General features: G+C 49.8%; 1 protein-coding gene and 1 long non-coding RNA gene across 2 annotated transcripts in view; one reads left to right on the plus strand and one right to left on the minus strand.

Moving 5' to 3' along the window:
* Positions 1–4,503, plus strand: part of LOC106833273 (uncharacterized) — a 35,349-nt gene extending 30,846 nt beyond the window's left edge. Inside the window, exons 3-4 of the long non-coding RNA XR_011499025.1 lie at positions 2,294–2,461; positions 4,367–4,503. This is a non-coding gene — a long non-coding RNA (uncharacterized lncRNA). The remainder of the gene's footprint in view (positions 1–2,293; positions 2,462–4,366) is intronic.
* LOC106833201 (polycystin-1-like protein 2) overlaps positions 1–15,277 on the minus strand; it is a 97,663-nt gene that overhangs the window by 25,317 nt on the left and 57,069 nt on the right. The window contains exons 24-30 of the mRNA XM_070500573.1: positions 12,374–12,604; positions 11,383–11,484; positions 8,929–9,107; positions 7,134–7,280; positions 4,439–4,638; positions 3,531–3,748; positions 2,229–2,445 (exon numbers count right to left, since the gene is read on the minus strand). Of these exons, the coding sequence (XP_070356674.1) occupies positions 2,229–2,445; positions 3,531–3,748; positions 4,439–4,638; positions 7,134–7,280; positions 8,929–9,107; positions 11,383–11,484; positions 12,374–12,604 (1,294 nt within the window). The remainder of the gene's footprint in view (positions 1–2,228; positions 2,446–3,530; positions 3,749–4,438; positions 4,639–7,133; positions 7,281–8,928; positions 9,108–11,382; positions 11,485–12,373; positions 12,605–15,277) is intronic.

Consider the following 15,277-nt stretch of genomic DNA (forward strand, 5'->3'; position numbering starts at 1 on the left):
TGAAAAAATGGAGTGCCCCTGCCCCATAATCCTTCCCCAGTCTCCAGGGAGAAGCTGATGAGAAAATAATGCAGAGCTGTGAAGAAGGCCGTGGCCAGCTCAGACTAGACCAGGATGCTGGCAAAGGCCTAGGGCGAACCCGCCTCCCTCTGACTCAGCCTCCTCCCTCGCTGAAGCCTCAGCTAAAGGTTCCAGCATCAGCAGCCTTTGTGCTGCAAGCTCCTGGCAACGTTTCCGAAGATCCCACCACTCCCAATCCTAACACCACTTACTGAATACCCGCTTTGTGTCAGGCTGGGCGCTAAGCGTTTCACGTGTCTTATGATCTCACTTGGTCCTTGCAACAAGCCAAGGAGCTCGGTGGGTCAATACTTCCATTTTATAGGGGAGGAAACGAAGTCTCAGAGAGGTTGAGCAACTTGACCAAAGTTGCACAGCTGCTATTGCAGCTAGGAGAGCCCCAGGGTCTGGCTAACTCCGGAGTCCATGTTCTAAGGCACATGCCGTGAATGCCAAAGTCCCAAAACTCAGGGCCAAGTGTCCAGCGCAGGCATCAACAGAGCTCCTGCAGGGCTGGCCTTCCTGGGCAGCCCAGGCCCAGCTTTCTGGAGCAAATCCTCCAGGGTGGCTGGAGCCCTGAGACCTTGCCTTGAGGGCGAACCCTCAGGATGCATTCTCAACCTTCAGTGCGCATAAGCCACCAAAGCGACTGAGTAAAAATGCAGGCTCCTGGCCTCCCCGTAGAAGATTTAATTCACTATATCAGAGACGGGGCCAAGAATTATGGATTCGAATGCCTCATGCTATAGACCCCACTTTTGTGTTCTAAACAAGGTTTAGATAGTAACCAGCCTTCTGTGTTAAAATTGGCAGCATTCTTAACCCACACCATCCAAAATGTCAGCCACTAGCTCCATGTGGCTGTCTAAATTAAAATTAGTTAAAATTAAAAGAGCCCCATTTCAAGTGCTGAAGAGCTGCGTGTTGCCAGTGGCCGCCATATTGGACAGCGCAGATGACAAACATTCTAGTAACTGTAGGAGCTTCTATTGCACGGCCTGGTCTAAACACTGGTAGCAGTGATGGGGTGGAAGACGGATGGGAAATGCGCAAGAGCGGAGTCAGACAGACTATTTCAAACCAGAATAATGCCACACATAGAACTTAATAAAAATGAGACAATGTTACTAGATTTTCTGACTGAATATTGTTTCAAAAGGCTCTGAGTTTGAGGCCCACCATCTGTCTGCCAGAGAGATTGACAAGTGTTGGAGAGGTGTTAAAGGCACAGCAGTACCACAATGAGACTTCCTCCTTGACTTAGTTAGAAGAATTAGAAGAGAATGGAGAAAGGAGCCACTCCTTCACTCTGTGACTCAGTGTTCTTTACTGCCCTGTCCATCGTCTTGCGTCCTGCCCTACACATGTGGAAAGTGATCTAGTTTGACTTTGCATCCCCCGACACTTTACAGAAAAAGAAACTGAGGCAGAGAGAACTGAAGTAACCAAGGTCACACAGCCCATCAATGGCCGGGCCAGTACCCAGAGATGGTTCTTCCGAGTGGCCCCAGTTATCAGGCTAGCCAATGCTCTTCTTCCCACCTATGGAAGAGCAACATGCCTTTCTGCTTTGTGCATTCCGTAATGACCTCCCATGCCGAGGTCATCCCACTCGTGTTTGTGGCATGCTTTCTCTGTGTTGCGCGGGCCAGGCACTGGCGAAACAGTGGAGATAAGACGGTCAGATGGCTCCCACCTCATGGAGCTCACGCTCCAGGAAGGACCGTGCAGACTTTAAACGACTCTGCGCGCACTTCATGATTTGGGAGCCAGCAGTGTGAAAGCAAAGAAAGAGAAGCCCAGGGGCTAAAGATCGTGTGGCTGGAGACCTGCTATGGGCTGGGGTCTTGGGTTGCTCCCTTGAGGAAGGAATCCTTCAGCCAAGACTCAAGATTGAGTACGAATTGGCCAAGCTAAGAGAGAGAACATTCTAGATTAAAGGGCCAGCATGTGGGAAGGCCTTTCGTGGGCAGGCAGGTTGGTCCTCTGAGGAGAGGAGGGTGCCTGTGGTACAGAGAGGGTGGCAGTGGCGAGTGGTTGGAGCAGAGGCTGGTGAGGGAGACCCCAGTAGGACTTCTTAACCTCCTAGTGATACAGACGTGGCCCTTGGTCCTGTCCCGCCTGACTCCAACATGCTCTTCTCTCAGCAGAGAAACGTCAGGACTCACCTTTCACTTGGACAGACCCAAGAGTGAGTGTTAAGGGATCCTCTCTCTGTTTGGATTCTCCCCAGAACACCTGCCCTGCGGTGTTCTGCAGACAGACGACGTCTTCCAGCAAAGCCAGCAGTTGGTTGATGTCCATCAAGTTCGTGGAGTCCCAGCCTGAGGCAGGGGACGGCAGCTTCAGAGCTTCAAACAGGGAGCTGACGAGCCTCCTTGTATCCTGCAAGTCAGCCCAGGTGGGTAAGGCGATGAGAGCTACGGGTCAGGGGGGCAGGGGAGCAGCATGGCGGTCAAGAGCATTCAGGCTGGGGTCAGACAGTCTGGGTGTGGTAACAGCGGTGCCCGCTAGACATGACATTGGACCTCCCTGAGCTTCTCTTTTGTCTCCTATAGAACCCCTCTTCTAGGATTTAAACTGATGCATTCCAGGCTGTAGTCCTCAAAATGCAGCACATAGTAGGTACTCAATAAAATGCTTAGTGAGTGCATGAATGCAGAGGGAGTCCCTTCTATGGGCTTCCAGCCAGGTATCTATAATGAAGGTGTAATATTTTGCACATAGTAACTACTCAAAAAGTGTGTGTGGTGCGTATGTGTGCATATGTATGAGTTTGTATATGCGTGTCTCTGTGAGCATGTATGTGTGATAGTGTCGGTGTGCACATGCATACATGTATTTGCACGAACACGTGCGAATGTGTGTACACGTATGCGTTTATGTCTGCGTGTGTGGATGTGCACACGTGAGTAGATGTGTTCATGTGTGTGCCTATGCATACCTGTGTGGATGTGCACACGTGAGTAGATGTGTTCATGTGTGTGCCTATGCATACCTGTGTGGATGTGCACACGTGAGTAGATGTGTTCATGTGTGTGCCTATGCATACCTGTGTGGATGTGCACACGTGAGTAGATGTGTTCATGTGTGTGCCTATGCATACCTGTGTGGATGTGCACACGTGAGTAGATGTGTTCATGTGTGTGCCTATGCATACCTGTGTGGATGTGCACACGTGAGTAGATGTGTTCATGTGTGTGCCTATGCATACCTGTGTGGATGTGCACACGTGAGTAGATGTGTTCATGTGTGTGCCTATGCATACCTGTGTGGATGTGCACACGTGTACACATGCCCGTGTGTCTGTGTGTGGTGTTTGTCGATGTGTGTACGTGTGTGCATGCAGTTGGTGAATCTTGACAACTGACGCTGTCGACAGCACAGGGTTGCCAGGCCCCAAGCCAGGTTCCCACTCCCAGTTCTGCCCAGGCTAGAGCATCCCCACACCACCGAGGTTGAGGACGTGCCTGGGTCACTGCTTCAGGCGTCAGAAGGCCATCCTCCACAGGCTGGGGTGAGGGGGCCAGGCTAGGAGACCCCCGGTGCCATTTCCCAGTATCCGGCTCCTTAGTGACCCGAGGACGGGTGTTTCGAAAGATCTGAACGATCAGGAGGTTGATGGGGAACATGAGCAGCGAGCTCTCCAGCCCGATCATCACTTCCTGCCACGTGAATTCAATTTTACCTGGGGCAGAGGGAGGGAAAGGGTCAGTGGGAGTCCCCTAGGCCCTTCCAGAAGGCGGCTGTGCAGTAAGGATTCACCTTGCACAAAGGGAGGTCTGGCCCTCGAGTGGCTCCTGGGAGGTGACCTCTAAGCCCTCGGGATGTCCTACCTCATAGGTACGCCTTTGTCTACCTGCGGTCTTGGCTCACACCACATAGTCTATGCTAACAACGTGGTTTATGGTGGGGACCTTGGCCACATGGTATCACCTTGGCCTCTGGAGGGGCTGGGGGCCGAGGTAAGCCATGCAGGGGATCAGCCATTTCTATGTGACTGAGCACCAATCAAAACTCTGACACCAAGGCTCAGGTGTCCCTGGTTGGGCGTACTCCACATATGTTGTCACACATCCTTGTCAGGAGAAGTTAGTGCTGTCCACAACTCCATTGGGAGGGGACAACTGGAAACTCTGTGCCTGGTCTCCCCTGGCCCCTCCCCCATAGGCCTCTTCCCTTCCCTGATTTTAATCTGTACCCCGTCTCTGTAATAAGTATTAGTATAATAGCATTTCTGACTTCTCTGAGTCCTTCTAGAGAGTTATTGAACCTGAGGGTGGTCTTGGGACCTCTGGAATTGCAGTGGTATTGCTGAGGCAGTGATGGCCAATGTCCACCAGCCACTCGTTCTGACCGCCATGCCAGAGGAAGTTACCCAAGTCCATCTTTTGCTCAGCTGGGTCCTTGGGGACACCCCAGAACATGATGCTGGTCAGCATGGTGCAGAGGAGCAGGGAGAAGCAGCAGGACACCCTCTGGACACGCGTGAAGTTGCTGCGAGCTGCGCAGCTGAAGATGGAGTACCAAATGTGGCCATCCCGGAAGCCCGCGGAGGTCTTCATGAAGAACAGGTGGCTGTGGACAGGGAGGGAGGGGCAGGCGTTTAGGGAGACAGGAATGGGGAGAGCCTGGTCTCGTTGGAGCAATCCTGGGGTGACAGGGAAGGATTTGTTTCTAAGATTTATCACCTACTTTTTCTGTTATAGAAGAAGTACAGCATCATAACAGCATCACTTAGAGTTAACGATGGGGGCTCTGGACAGAGTGGGTTGGAATCCTACACTGCTTTCCTACTAGCTGGGTGGCCTCAGACAAGTTACTTTACTTTGTGCCTCAGTTTACTTGTCTGTAAAATGAGGATCATAAAACCTGCCTCACTGGATTGTTGAAAGGATTAAAAGTGATCCTTTTTGTAAAGCATCTAGCAAAGTAGCTGGCTTATGGTCAGTGTTCATCAGTGTTAGCAATTGTTATTTTTGTTATAATTTTAATATAGTAGTATAACTATAATATTATTCATTTTGTTATAATTAGAACATTAGACTAGAGTGGTTAAAAATCACAGGCTCTGGGTTCAGACTCAATTTGAGAGAATAAAAATTGCAAGACAGTGGGGGCTGGCCTGGTGGCGTAGTGGTTAAGTGCGTGTGCTCTGCTTTGGTGACCTGGGTTTCACAGGTTCGGATCCCGGGCACAGACCTATACACCGCTCATCGAGCCATGCTGTGGCGGTGTCCCACATACAAAAAACACAGGAGGGTTGGCACAGATGTTAGCTCGGGGCCAATGTTCCTCACACACACACACAAAATTGCAAGACAAGTTCTCTGAAAATAGCACCACGTTCCCCTCAAGAACCTGTTGTATTTCTCTGAGTTGAATATAGTTTAACCACAAAAGCTATTCAGGGGCCCAGATTCTTGTGAGAGGGTCAGAGCTGCGAGTCCCGGCTGGCGCCTGTTCTGATTGGTCAATGCCAGCACCCTCCAGGGTTGTTTGTACTTTGGCTGTCCCTCTGGGGTGTGTGGGTGGCCTGGTCTTAGAGGAAAGCTACAGAAAGAGAGAGGTCAGTTGCCACCAACAGTGACTGACCACGTGATCATTCTACTCATTCAATGAATATGTGTGGAGCCTGCCGTGTGCCAGGAGCTCTGCGGGCACCCGGGACTCATGGGAAGAATGACATGGTCCTGCCTGCAGAGGCTCCTTGTCTAGTTTCCAGGCATCCCACATTTTGATGCAACTGAAGGATAATATCTGCTCCTGTAGCTGAGCACTTACTCTGAGCCACTCGCTGTGTTAACCATGTTACCTACATCGTTCCGTGGGACCTTCCCAGGTCCCCTTTGGGGTGGGCACTTTGAACAACTCATTTTTCAGAGGTGGAAGCTGAGACCTGGAGAGATAAGGTAACTTATCCAGGGTCATGCAGCAAGTCAGCAGCAGGCATGTGAGACACTGTGATCCATGCCCATGTCTGTGTTATAACTCTCTTGGGGTCCAAGTCTCTCTGATTCAGACTTTTTCCCCCTTGGAGACTGAGCTGCTCCCAGTAGCAGCTGGGAGGAAAAGTCAGCTTTCAGTAAATGCACTGGAAACAGACTTTTTTTTAAACCCAACTCAGAAGGCATTTAAAGTAGAGGTCATAAACTCAAATGCTTAAAGAGACCCAGGTGGATGTAAATAAGTCAAATAAATGAGTGAGGTAGGTTGGGGATAAGGTAATAGGGAGTGGTGAGGAGTGTGGCAAACTGAGAGCACATGATCCGTATAAGAGGAAAGCTGGTAATCAGCTCCAGCAGATTGGTGGCATGCAGGAATGCTGGCCCAACATTTCCATACTTATAGGTTTTTTGTGAAGTCTCCTGATTTTTAATCTTGGTTGGAAAGAGATTTAATGCCCAATGATAGGAGAATAGTTGAAATACCTGTGGGATATCCATTCTATGGAATATGATGCAGCCAATAAGGAAAAGTTTGATCCAAACATACTCTCCTGGAAGGATGTTGTGATATATCATTAAAGGAAAAAAGCAACATATTTAGAGCAACGTGCCATTTTAAAAGATCTAGAATAAACAACAATCTATGGTGTTGTGTGTGTGTGCGGGTGCACATGTGTGTACATTTCTATCTGCTTTTCTGTGTTTGGAGACAGATGTGCAAGGATGTGAGTGAAGCAAAAGAAAACACATGCTGAAAGATGCATGTGGGGTAAAACTCATACAGAAGCAGCCCCAATGGCCAGACAGTGAACCACTGCTCAATTCAGCCTGCTCGCTCATGTAAAAAATACTATTCTGTGACATTAGTAAGGAAATGTGGATGACTGTTCCAAACATTTCACCATCTTGAAGGTAATTATGTCTTGGAGGGTCCATGTCCCTCCAGGGCCCCTCATTCCCAACAAGAAAAACTGACTGGTCGTTAATGTCACACACTTAAAGCTACCCAGACCTGCTAGATCAAATGTGCTTTTATTTGGCTGCAAATTATTATTATGGTGCAACTTCCCTAGAGATGAAAGATCAAAATAAAAGAGCATTTGCTTAAAAGGAAAACAAAAGTACCTGAATTGTTTCCTGTCCTGCTCCGTGGCCACCGGAAATACTTTGTCGAGGACACAGTCTCCAACATCGATGGACAGCCATGAGTTGCAGAGGAAATACCACTTCCGGTCCATCGCCAGGTCATGCACCAGCACCCGGCTCACATACCTGCAGAAGGGACCCATGCTTCTGAGGACAAGGTCGGGGGACGAGACTTCTTTGGGCACCACAAAGGTAACACCTTTGCAAACCTCAGCCCCAAACAAGAGCTCCTGGAAAGAGAGACTGTATTTTTCTTCATTGTTCTTGGTGCCTTGATGAAAATGCCCCAATCACTGGTGAATTTGGCCTCATGTGGGGAGTTCAGCTGGTGTGGAGAGCCAGCTCTTGGAGGCCGCCACATTTCGCAGACATGCTGCAAGACGGTGCATTCGGAGGCTGTTAACCCCGACGCAGGCAGCAAGCCCAGGCCCTGCATCCAGACACTAGTGAGGAAAGCCAAATTGTCTACACTGTGTGTGTCCAGGGAAGCACAGGCTTTTAAGTACACAAACCCCGGTCCTTCCGCGGGCTTCCACCCAGAGAATGAGCCTACCATCCGTCTTGGACTCAGGACTTCTTGGATATCATCTAATTTGATTTAGGTCTTCGAGGCCTGGGGAAGTAATAAAATCATCTTGCCTCTGCTGGGAAGTCAGATCCAGTAGCAGCCGTTTTCCCTGTTGCTTTACAGCTGATGAGAATAGTAGTGACATCAATAGCCACTCTTTAGTGAGCATTTACTGCATAATGAGGACATGCATTTTCTCATTTCCGGGAGGACGGCCCCACAAGGCATGCAAGAGCAATATCTGTTGAGGTCACACACCCTCCTAGGGAGGCCGACATCCAGTGACCCACTGGTGCAGGGCCTGGGTGTGATCAAGACCTGGGCATCTCCGTCCAGCTTGGGACAGCCCCGGGGCCCCCGAGGGTCAGCCAAGCTGTTGTGCTGTGTCGAAGCTCTTCTCCTTCTGCCCATCCTGTTTCCTTCCCTCCCTTCCTGGCTGATCCCAGGCACTCCTTGAGGAACCCCCTGCCTGCTCATCTCCATCTCAGAGTCCAAACTACGGCACTTAAAGTGTTCATGTTTAATCCCTTGGGTCAATCAAAGACAACAAAAGAAATGCAGTGTTTTTCTAAAGCTACCAGCCATTGATGGGCAGTCAGGCTGGAACCCACTCCTCTGAGTCACTAGTTTTGGCCTCAGACAGAATAGTGATGGGTCTTGGCTCTGAGCTTGCCAGCTGTGTGACTTGGGCAAGTCACTTATCCTCCCTGGGCTTGGATTTTCCCACCGTAAAAGGAGGATGGTAACAGTCCTTGTCCCTGAGGGTCGTTGTGAGGATCCAGTGAGAAAAGGCACAGAGAGGTCTAGCTTAGTGCTCAGCAGTGGCAGCTGTTCTTGCCTCTTCTACTGGAGAATCAGTGCAAAGTCTCGTTAGTCTCCTCTCATTGGGCGGGGTATGTCTTCACAATAGGCATCTATCCCCATGTTACAGACGGGGAAACTAGGGGCTAAATGATAGGTTGATGCTGCAACAGTGCCAAGGGTGGGGATCACACTGGACCCCCAGGCTGCAACTTCCTGTCCTTCTCCTAGCCACTGATTCAATCTGTGGACTGGGGGCCTCTCTGACCCTCAGTTTCCTTATCTGTGAAATGCAGATTCAGTCTTGTAGAGGCTCAGGAGGATCTGCAAGGCAACAAATACGGAGTGCCCAGCCCTGGGCCTGACACATAGTAGGTCCTTGTGGTCTGCTCACCCCTAACTTACCAGGAGGGCTGGTCCCCTGAATTGTCATGCCACAGCCGCAGGCTCCTCAGTTCCCCCAGGGGGAACAGGGTGGAGAGTAAGAAGGCATCCACTCCTCCTCGCTCAAAAACAGGGATGTCGGGGTCTGACAGGTGGTGGGGCTCACTCTCTCCATCCAGGCCATATAGCGTGACAGTCACCTGAAATATGGAGATCAGGAGTGGCTAAATCCAGGTGGTGATTGAGCCCCACTGGCCATGTTTCATTTTAAGTGTCCAAAAACCAATGAAAACCCATGAAGCATAGCCGTTTCACTCTCTCTTCTCCTCCCCTCTCCTCTCCTCCCATCGTGGGCCTGCCTGAGTTATTTTTCAGTTGTATGAAGATTTGGGGTGACACTCTCTGCATTTATGTCTTCAAGATGAGTTATACTCATAAAATGCTTCCTGGTGACCTTTTCAAACTTCCCATACATTATTTGTAAGGACTATAGGGCAGGAACTGGTTTCCTCCCTAGCAATGACATTCCCAGTGCCTTCCAGAGTGGCCAGCACTGAGACATGAATGAATGATTGCCTGCTACATTGAAAATACATCTTCCTAGGCCCAACTCCAGACCTGTCAAGTAAGAATATTGAGGACAGAGCCCAGGAATCTGTGTTTTTCTGAAGCTATCCAGGTGATGCTGATGGGCATGCCTGGTTTCCTGAGTCAAAACCAGCCATAGCAGATATCACTATGCTCCACCGACATCCCTCAGCCTCACCATTGCAGCACTCCCTGCACCCACATCCAACTGCTGGCAGCTGTGTGTCTCCCTGGGGGTTTCTCTGGCTGTTAGAGGAGCAAGCTGGAAGTGCAGAGAATTAATGGCCCCTGCAAACCATCCTCCACCAGTGACTGGTGGGATTGGTGGATAAACATCCCAGCTCCCTCAGCCCTTGGCTGGGATGACTTTGAGGCCCACATTCCTTAATAGATTCCAGAGTTCCCCAGTGGGATTAGCCTGCAGTTGCTCACAGGGGTAACCAGTTTGATAGGACACCCTTTATTGGTTCCTTCTCTTCCCTGTCTGGCTTCCCACTCCCCTACTGGGGTGTCCTGGGATCCCCTCTCAAATCAACTACTTGTGCTGGAACCTTTGTTTCAGAGTCTGCCTCTAAAGGGTTTCTCTAGTGCAGACACTCTGGGCCTGATAATTCCTTGTTCTGGGGACTGTCCTGTGCACTGTAGGATGTTTAGCAGCATCCCTGGCCTCTGCCTTCTACATCCTAGTAGCATCTCCCCTCTCCCAAGTTGTGACAACCCAAAACATTGCCAACTGTCCCTGGGGTGAGCGACATCACCCCGAGTTGAGAACCACTGTGCTAGGAGAACCCAAACCAAGACAATATCAAATTGAAATGTGACCACAATTCTCCACAAAGAGAAATGGCCTGTGGATCACAGGTTTTCACTTCTTTTCTTCAGTGTCAAATGGAAGTGAGATGAATGTTTCATCAGATGGATAAAAGTGATTCTTACATTTATTCAACAAATAGTTACTGAGCACCTACTCTGTGTTAGACAGCTGGTTGAGGACCTAAGACATGGCAATAAATAAAAATGAAACAATTTAAAAAATAAAAATAAAACCAATGTATACATAAATGGAAATAATAAGATTTAAAAAATAAAAAGTAAACAGACAAATGCCCTGCTCTAATGAAGCCTAATGTCATTTGTTTTTTTTTAAAATGGAGCTTTCTCCAGGACAGTATACACAGTGCCAGCAGTTCTCAAACTGTGTTCCATGGAGCCCTCGGTTTCAGTAAAGGAACCTTGGAGGCCGCTGCAAGGGATGATATATTCCGATGAGGGATGTGGGACAGGCCGGACTTAACTAAGGCTCTGAGACGTTACAGAGACAAGCTGCTGTATGCTCCAGAGCTAAACGCTCAAGGATTTCTGGGAATCCACAGACAACTGAAATAGTTTCTTCACTTCCTCTAGTCAGCCTGCTCAAGGACAAACAGCTCAGTAGCTAGATGCCAGCTAATCAGTTTACCTAATAAATGTAATTTAAGACACATTGTTTCCTAATGGTGGACATTTTTCTTTCTTTCTGTTTGCCCCTCTCTTATAAATTCTGGTTTCTCTGTATTCACTGACAACAGTCTCCTGACTGCTTTTCATTTGTGAGCACATCTGCACGCAGATGACCAACTGACTGTGTGAGTTATTCTTTGATAGGATAAGGAGGATGGCCAGTGGCACAGCACTAGACCCCAACTCTCCCCTCACCCACTCCTCCATCTTTTTAAATCCTGGGTCTTAGGGTGTTCTTTTGAGAAAAAGATTCTTTCCCCTAAAAAATAAAAAGCCAAAGAGAAGAAATCCTACAACACAAACTCCGCTGTGCTCAAGTGACAGTGGACTGGCAAGCACCTTGCTGGGTGGGACGTGCTGACTGAGGAGTCTTGCATGGGCAGGTACCTGTGAGGAAGTGGCTGCCCCTCTCCGGTGTCCGGTGTAGACTGTCACCAGGTAGTGGTACTGGGCAAAGGGGTCATTGTCCTCCAGCACTGTGACCTTCACCTGGATAGAAGGATGGCGTGAAGGTTAAAGGGTGAACTCACAGGCTTGGGTTGTCCAAACCCTGCACATTCCAAAGAAAGGACTGGCTCATGGCCAGCTCCTGAAAGATGACCTCTAAGTCCTTGTGATATCCCACATGATAAGAGTGTTTTGAATACTTGGGGCCTGGGGCCCCACCCGATAGTCTATGCTGACAGTGTGACTTATGGTGAGAGCTTCCGGCCATGCTGTATCAGTTGGATCTCTGGGTGGGAGAGGAGTGTTGCTGGAGACTGAGTAACTAAAGTCAGTCATGTGGGCACTCCATACCTATGTGACTAGCCCCTAATTAAACCCTGGACACCAAAGCTCGAGTGAGCTTCCCGTGTTGGTAATACTTTGTACATATTGTCACACGTCATTGCTACAATTAAGTCTGTCTGCCTGACTCCACTGGGATCGTATATCTGGAAGCTGTTGCCCGATCTCATGGGCCTTTCCATTTGCTGATTCTAATCTGCATCCTTTCACTGTCATAAACCATATTCACGAGTACAACAGCTTTTCTGAGTTCTGTGAGTCCTCCTAGCAAATCATTGAACTCAAGGGTGGTCTGGGAACCCTCAAACAGTACCTTCCTCTTAGGGCTATTGTGAGCATTAAATAGGGTAATCCCTGCAGTAAATCCTCCATAAACGGTCAGTATCATAATCCTCCTGATAATTTGATGAAAAAGGACATTTTACAGATACAGAGGCTGAAGGGCTGGCTTGCATGGGATGACCCCAGTGGTCAAGGCCTGGATTTGCAGCTGGCCTCTCCGCTCCTCACCTGGTCTCCATCTCCTGGAGCTCCTTCAAGGAGACAGCCCTGCTCCTCCCTCCCATTCCCAGAGACCATGCACCCTCACCTTGGCCTGATCCTGAGCATCCTTCCTCCTTGCCCAGCTCACCACCAGCACGTAGACCACGCAGAGGCAGCCCACAGTGGTCACAACCACGGGATTGTCCTCAAAGGTGGCAAAGAGCTCGGCAGTCTGGCGGACATCGACGGCATTGGGCATCACCAGGAACGCGCTTCCAAAGAAGGTGAGGTGGTTGCAGAGGCAGTGTGTCTGGGAGGGGGTGGTCTGTGGCCCCACCTGCAACCCCAAAGAGGCCCCAGTGGAAATGTGAGCACATCCCTGGCTGGCTCGAGCCCAAGGGAGCACAATGAGGGATGGACGTTGTCCTGGGGAGGGCCTGGGAAGGCTACTGAGACACCAGCTTCAAGATTCCTCTTGGGCTTTTTTATTTAACTAAAAATTAATTTTAAAATGCAGAGAATATTATCTATAACAAGCATCTTTGCATCCATCACTCTCAGCGGGCAACTGTCCATCTCATCAGTCCGCTTTGTCTTTTCTAAGAGGCATTGTGGGTAAAGCTGGAGGCTCCTCTGTCCCCCACCCTCCATAAGCAGCCTTATCACAACTTCACTGGGCATCATTCCAGTACCTTCTCCCGCTGATGCTCGTTCATTGGACAGATATGTGTTGAGGGCTCATTCTAGGCCAGGCAAGGGGCTGGGTGCTGAGAAGACCTCTTGGTGACCAACTCGTCTCATTTTTGCAGGGACTTTCCTGCTTTTAAAACTGAAATTCCTGAGTCCTGGGGGCCCCCTCTGTCCCTGGAAAGCTGGGACAGTTGGTCATCTTACACCGAAGAGCAAAAAAAGACCGAGACTGGGAGAACCATGCAAAGAAAAGGGAAGGACAAATGTTTAAAGCCTGAGCTGGTGTCTGAGCACCATGAACGTATTCCCTAAATGTTACGCCGCTCAGATCTAGGCCCCTGGGCTCATGCTTTGAAGAGTCCCGCTCTAGCTGTCCTCAAGCTGCACCTTTCTGCACGGGATGAGGAGTCAGGGGGCCGAGGGGGTGTGCCCAGCACAGCCCATACCACCCAGCTGGGACTAGGACAGGCCCTACGTGACCCTGAGAATGAGCCTCTCCTTAAATTTTGCACTCCAGATGCCTCACTTGCCTTACCTCGTCCTGGCCGTGGGACACCCCACTTCTAGACTGTGGTGTGGGGACCTGGACCTGGAATTCCCTGCTTCCAGGGCCCACAGGATCATCCTTCCATAGTGGACTGGCTACTGCTATGCCCACCCCAGGTGTAAGGGTGACAAGATGTGGCTCTGGGGGTGGGGCATGTAGGCGGAGCTTGGGCTCATGGTCCCCTGTGCTGTGGGACAGTGAGGTTGGGGGGAGGAGATAGGAATGGGCCAGGGTGGGGAACCCCATGTGCTCTTCATTCACACCCCACACTTAGGGGCCGGCCTTCCCTAAAGCCTTTAGCCAGCTTGCGATCGCCCCCCAGGGCTGTTCAGTGGATAAAGAAGATTTAATTCAATTCCACAACCCAGCACAAACTTCTCATTCCACAGTCCACCGCAAGGTGGAAGGTGAGAGGGAGCAGAAAATGCTGGCATGCGGAAAGTTCTTCTCTGCTCAAGGCCTGGGGAGGACGGACTGGCCGCAGCCCAAACATGCCCCAGCAGGTAGCTGTTGTCTCTTTCCCTTAAGGAGCCTCCCAGCAAAGGCCGACCTCTCCACATGGGCGTGGCGCCATTTATGAAGGATTCCACGTGGGGCTTAGTTCCATGTTTGCTCCATTGTTTTTCTCACTGTTTCCCAATCCTGGTCAGCATTTGGCACACAGCTGTGGGCTCTACGGGAACACCTGGCATACCCGCCATGGGGGGGGAGAAACCCAAGCAGGTGCCAGCGACAAGACCATCTCAGCGCTGGGAGCCCAGGAACCAGCCTTGATTTATGCCTAACATCTTTGCCCTCCTGAGTTTTCACGAAGATCTGGAAGGCAGTGGCTTTCCCAGCCTTTTCCAGCACGAGGGTGTCTTTGAACATTGGAAATTAATCTGTGCATACCCTTGTGATAATAGTTGCACCTTTAGTATCTTTGGAGAAAATATATGAGCAAGAATACAGGTTCTCAGACCCCTTGCAATAATTTTGCCTTTCCCCCCTCCTAAGGTCTGCAGTCCATAGATTTGGAAGCTTCTTTAGCTGTTTAGAGTATTTATCCAAACTCAATGATCCCATTTACTTATTTATGGCTCCTCAAAGATCTCTGTGTACCTATAGCTATATCTGTATCTATATATATATCTATAATGAGCATCAAGTACACAATATTGGATTAATATAATTTGGGGTCTATGACACACTCCCACATATGACCTTTGAATGTCCCACATTCACGTATGTATGCACTAGTAGGTGTATATTTTTAATAATAAGCCCCTGAGAGCCCACGACTCTACTCAAAAGCTAGGCGCTTTCCAGTAACTTACATGTAACTGAGTGGTTCTCCCCCAGTCTGTCCCCATGCTTTCCCCACCCAACCACCACGCCCAATCCTGTGTTGGTTGTTTCCTTGGTTTCTGTTTCATGTGCAGTTGTGTCTTCTCTATGCTCAAATTGTCTAACATAGCAATCACTTTCACCTGTGGAGTGCTCACTATGTGCTGGGCACCACACCAGCTACCTTACACCCCTGATCTCAGCTAGGTCCCACCCCAACTGTAATGGTAGCCATCCTTTATCCCCGTTTTCAGATGAGAAAGCTCAGAGAGGCAGGGTGACTCATCCAAGGTCACCTTGCTAGTCTTGATAAAGTGGGAATAGACCCAAGTCTGTCTGACGGCAGAGCCACAGCCAGCCCCTACACCGTCCTGCTGTCTGAGCTCAGGCCATTAAGGGCAGCCGGCAGGGGGCGTGCTGTGCCAGTGACGTGAGGACCAGACAGCT

This window comes from Equus asinus, chromosome 28 (assembly GCF_041296235.1).
Source record: "Equus asinus isolate D_3611 breed Donkey chromosome 28, EquAss-T2T_v2, whole genome shotgun sequence".
NCBI lineage: Eukaryota > Metazoa > Chordata > Mammalia > Perissodactyla > Equidae > Equus > Equus asinus.